The sequence below is a fragment of the Cajanus cajan genome, chromosome 9, assembly GCF_000230855.2.
Source record: "Cajanus cajan strain Asha chromosome 9, NIPB_CcT2T_4, whole genome shotgun sequence".
Classification (NCBI taxonomy): Eukaryota; Viridiplantae; Streptophyta; class Magnoliopsida; order Fabales; family Fabaceae; genus Cajanus; species Cajanus cajan.
The window spans coordinates 32,252,800-32,258,287 of record NC_138525.1 but is presented as its reverse complement, the minus strand read 5'-3'; the positions used below and the strand labels follow the sequence as shown (position 1 = coordinate 32,258,287).

At 36.8% G+C, this 5,488-nt stretch overlaps 1 protein-coding gene across 1 annotated transcript; it reads right to left on the bottom strand.

Moving 5' to 3' along the window:
- Positions 1–3,728: 3,728 nt before the first annotated feature.
- LOC145952083 (uncharacterized) lies at positions 3,729–4,247 on the bottom strand. The gene is made up of 2 exons (XM_083064306.1): positions 3,935–4,247; positions 3,729–3,847 (listed from the first exon to the last, which is right to left on the bottom strand). Exons 1-2 carry the CDS (start codon positions 4,245–4,247, stop codon positions 3,729–3,731), a joined length of 432 nt encoding a protein of 143 aa, XP_082920432.1.
- Between the last annotated feature and the right edge of the window lie 1,241 nt (positions 4,248–5,488).

The following is a 5,488-nucleotide window of genomic DNA, read 5'->3' as shown; positions in this document are numbered from 1 at the left end:
CAAACATGAATACTCACACTATGGGAGGATTTCAGATTCAAATTAATGAATGAAACAGTAAATAATGAATAGTAATCAATGGAACAGTGACTCTCCAACTCAGTTGTAGCATCATATCCTTGGTTCGAAATATTTTCTCACTGATCTAACCCTCTATTCAATCCGAGTAACCACTAAGCGTCATTACCATCATTGAACCCATACATACAAACGAAGCATTAGCATCCATCTCTACTCACAGGATTAAGCAAACCATGAGTAAAAGCAAGGTGAACCAATTAAGTGAAAACGAAACCATCAAGCATGGAAAGAAGACCAACACAACAGATTCATAAGGATTAAAAACGTAAGAACACCAAGAATGAATAAACCCCAATGAATGCATTTAATCGAGTTAGAGAGTATTACAATCTAGCCTTCCATGGAGGAAGACCAAGAAGAAGAAAAACAAAAAATAAGAAGAAGAACTACAGAAAATAAGCTACAGCAAAAGCAAGCACAAACATTGTCCAAAAATGGTGTTTTTCTCTATCTCGTTTTTTAGCCAAAAAGAGGTGGCGGCTGTGTCCCTGTTGTCCCCTCTAGTCTGACCTAATATTGATGCCTAGAGTGCATTTTGTCTCCCTACGAAATTGAGTGCCCTAGGTTAAGAGAGTGGGCTGGCCTAGTTGGCCCATTGATAGTAATATTTTAGTATATCTTTATTTATGTGTTTTTACCTTATTTGATTCTTTTTAGTATCCTATATTCATGTTTTAGTTTAGTTTTGCATTAGTGAATCATTTAGGAATTAGTTATAAATTTTACTAATTTTCCGTAAGAATTTCCTGTTTTGACACAGTTTCTTGTACAAGCCATATCTGGAGCTATTCAACTCGGAATTTGGCAAACTTGGTGTCCCTGTAAAGATAAGACAGAGATCTACAATTCTCATGTTGGACGAAAAACCCAGTTTGGACATTTTCAGACCCAAAATCGTGCTTTAAAGTCGCGGCTCTGCACTGAATTGTTCAGCTTGTCATGAAACTGATTAGTTTAGTTAATTAGGCTTTTCAATTGTAATTAGTGGACTGGACCTTTGACTTTAGGCCCATTATTTTGTCTTTAAAACCATGTAATGATTCAGGAGTGGGTCTGGGGAAAAATCATTTGTTAGATTTTCAGATTGGAGATTACTTCCTGAAGAAGTTTCTCTTCCAAGTTCTCTCTTCTCTCTTTAGAAGCTTTGCATCTTTCTTTCTCTCATTTTCCTCTTACACGAATTTTTCTCTGTCTCACGGAATTTCTTTTCTCAATTGGAATTTGCTGCAACATGATAATGAGGCAAAGCTAATTCCTTAATCGGTTTAAGGTTTCAAGAACTACGGTAAATTTGAGTTTCTAATTTTTACCGAACGAATTCTTTCTTCTTCTTCTCCTCTTTTCTGTTTAGTTTAAATTCGGTTTTCATGATATTGAATCTCTGTTTTGATTCCTAATTGAAAATGAGAAGAAGTATTTTCTGATTAGAAATAACCTAAATCCCTAATTCAATCGGTTACTTTTCTTGAATTTTGTTGAAATTTGGAATGTGCGATTGTAGTTTCTGTTTTAATAAAATTCAAAATCTAGATTTAGAAAACTATTTGGATTAATTTCGGATTGAATTAGATGGATTGAGAATTCGTATTCATTGTGAACAATGATGATTATACTGTAGGAATTGAAACCTTGAACTGAACTCTTATACTACTGAAATTTTGTGTTGATTTGATTTCTTTGCTTTCTTGATACTGTTCTAATTGTTTGTTTGAAAATTTCTCTCCCGAGTTCTAAATTGATTTACATACATGATTAAATTCAAAATACAATGTGCTTGTGTCCTTGAGAGATGACCTAGGTTAAGTCTTCTATATTACAGAAATTTGTTGAAGAACCTAGAATTGTTTGATAGTGATACGACTTAGCTATCACCCATCCAGCAGCAAAAATAAATGAAATTATAATTAAAATTTAAAATGGTGCTGAAGTTGGTCCACGTGGCAGGCCCATGTGGCAGTGCTCCCAGTCCAATAAGTGATTCCAAATCCTCTGCAAAATAATTATGAAATTAATTAGGCTAATAAATCCAATTAACTAAAATTCCGAATTAATAGTCCAATAAACCTCAAGACAGTAAAATATGGCAAGAGAGAACAATTAAGCACTGATAATACTTAATAGGGGGTTACAAAGGTAAGAAAATGCAGGGAAATTATGATTTATCAAATTCCCCCACACTTAGCCTTTTGCACTCCTGGGCAAAATCATGAAGTAGAGCAATAGACAAATGCAGAACAACAAAGAGAGTCACACAAGGGAAGAAACAGAAATAGAAACAACAACACACATAAAGACAAACAGAATTACATATTCCTCAATGAATCCTAGGAAAAGAGATGAATAGACAACATGCAACACAGAAGGAGCCAAAGAACTAGATAACTATGAACATCATCCAAGTATTTCTGAACATGGCAAGAAAATCAGTTAGTTTAATAGGTGAATCAAAAGCAACAGAACCTTACAAGATATGCATTGTATCACTGTATCTCTCAAGTGTCTAGGCTACTGTATACTCTCAAGCACTCATGAAAAATAAGCAACAGATAGACTTGGCAAGCCTCTAAAATCAACACCCAACTCACAAGCACATAGGGATCATAAGGTCTTTTTAAGGTTGTAATGAGGCCAAGGATAGAGTAGAGGATAATATATGGGATAAGTAACTTTAAACTAGAGGAACCAGAGGAGCAATGGGGAATAAGTCAAGAATAAGCATAAGAAGCAAACCCAAAAACCTCTAATGACCACTACAATAATCAATCCTCTTTCCTTTGCCTCAAACAACTTCTCTTTTTCATTTTTTTTATTTTTTTTAATATTATGAATAGTACGCACGAAATTTTGAGATAAGATAAGATAAGATGCGTAGAAAAGTAAAATGTACAGGATGAGGAACCAACTAGCCAATATATATCATCCAATTAAACATACACACACCCCCACACTTATTCAAGAACTTATTACCAAAACAATTCCAAAGCTCCAAAACTCCTTAAGGTTAAGGTAATCATGGTTTTCACTTAAGGCTTGTAATGAGCTTCAAACAAAGAAGGGGAAATAGGCTCAGCAGGGGTTATCAGAGGAGTTAATTCAAGGTAGGCTTATTTGGCTAGAGGCTTATCAGAAACAAATGTCGTAATCCTTTCCAAACATGCATGTGGACCAAGAAATATCAAACATTGTAAAGCTAAGGATATTGTGCAAGCAATCAAGAGGCAAAACACACAAGAAAGAACAGAGAAGGGGTCAAAACCTCACACAGGGTAAATCTGTAACATTCAAATCAACCTCTCAAACCTTATAATCAACTTGCCAAGCAGAGAAAGACAGAGATTTCAATCCATATAATATCAAGCAACTCATGTCCAAGAGTGAAGTAAGTGCCTACAAACTATCAAAACCCAAAATTCAAAGAGAAACATGCAAAACTGTTCATAAAAAAACCTAAAACCTAAACATAAAGCCTAAACCAAAAATAACAAATAAACCCTAAAAGCATATAACCAAAACAGTTCCCCCCACACTTAAATCACACATTGTCCCAATGTGGCACATACATAAGATCAGAGAAATCAGAAAAATCAAAAGAATTGGACAAGTGCAATAAAAGTAAAGAAGGAGAAGGGAAAAAAAAACTCCCTAAGTCATGGCGGTGGGAGAGAAGTGGGGTCAAGCAGAGACATCTCCTCTACAACTGCATTCAACAAGGAAGGATTGCTGATGAAAGGCTTCAGACGGTGCCTATTAACTTTGAAGCTCTTGTCTGTGGATTCACTTTTGATCTCAATTGTACCATTAGGAAAAATGTTAGTAACAACAAAAGGTCCAATCCACTTAGAAAGCAACTTACCACCCATGAGACCAAGCCTTGAATTATATAGTAAAACTTTCTGGCCAACCGTGAAGTCCTTTCTAGCTATCAAACTATCATGGAACTTCTTGGTTTTCTCCTTGTAGAACTTAGAGTTCTCATAGACTTCCAGGTGGATCTCATCAAGCTCACTCATTTGCAACTTTCTTTCCTCTCCAGCCTGATCAATAGAGAAGTTGCAGGTCTTCACAGCCCAGTAGGCTCGGTGCTCTATCTCCACAGGAAGATGACATGCTTTTCCAAAGAAAACCTGATAAGGAGACATCCCTATGGGTTCTTTGTAAGCAGTCATTTGTGCCCATAAAGCATCCTCTAGCCTGTTGCTCTAACCTTTCCTGTTGGGCTGCACAATCTTCTCCAAGATCCTCTTGATCTCTTTATTTGAAATCTCGATTTGCCCATTAGTCTAGGGGTGGTAGGGTGTAGAAATTCTATGAACAACCCCATACTTCCTGAGCAAGGCCTACATGGATCTGTTACAAAAATGGGTGCCTTGATCACTAACAATTGCTCTAGGTACTCCAAACCTGCAAAATATGTTAAATCTAACAAAATTCACAACAACCTGAGCATCATTAGTTCTGGTGGCTTTAGCTTCCACCCATTTTGAAACATAATCAACAACTAGGAGAATATATGAAAAACCAAAGGAGACAGGAAAAGGACCCATGAAATCTATACCCTAGACATCAAAGACCTCATAGAACAACATGGGTTGCTGAGGCATCTATTGTCTCCAAGAAAGGGATCCTCCTGCTCTCTGACACTACTCATAGGTGCTACAAATATTCCACGTATCCTTGAAGATGGCGGGCCAGTAGAAACCACAATCAAGCACCTTACGAGCTGTCATTTGAATGCCAAGATGACCACCAAGTGTAGAAGAATGACAGAAGTGCAAGACCGAATCAATCTCATGGTCTGGCAAGCATATCCTAATTACCTGATCACTGCACAACTTCCACAAATAGGGGTCATCCCAAACATAATGTTTAGCATTGCTCTTAAGTTTATCAATTTGAGCTCTAGATGCCAAAGGAGGAAAAACAGAAGCAACTAAATAATTTACAATGTTTGCAAACCAAGGGGTGGGGGAAGGAATAGAAACAGTTAACAAGTGTTCATCAGGAAAATCATCCTAAATGGGCAAAATGTCCTCATCCTTAGCTTTCTCAATCTTGCTGAGATGGTATGCCACCAAGTTTTGTGCTCCGCTCCTGTCATAGATGTCCAAGTCAAACTCTTGAAGCTAGAGCATCCATCTGATCAGCCTAGGGTTTGAGTCAGCCTTCTTTAACAAGTACTTTAGAGTTGCATGATCTGTAAAAACAACAACATGAGAACCAAGCAGATATGATCAAAATTTATCAAGTGCAAAAAAAATAGCTAAAATTCCTTTTCCGTGGTCGTGTAATTTGCTTGAGCAACATCTAATGTCCTGGAAGCGTAGTATATCACCCTAGGCAATTTGTCAACCCTATGTGCTAAGACAGCCCCCCAATGTATAATTTGAAGCATCACACATCAGCTCAA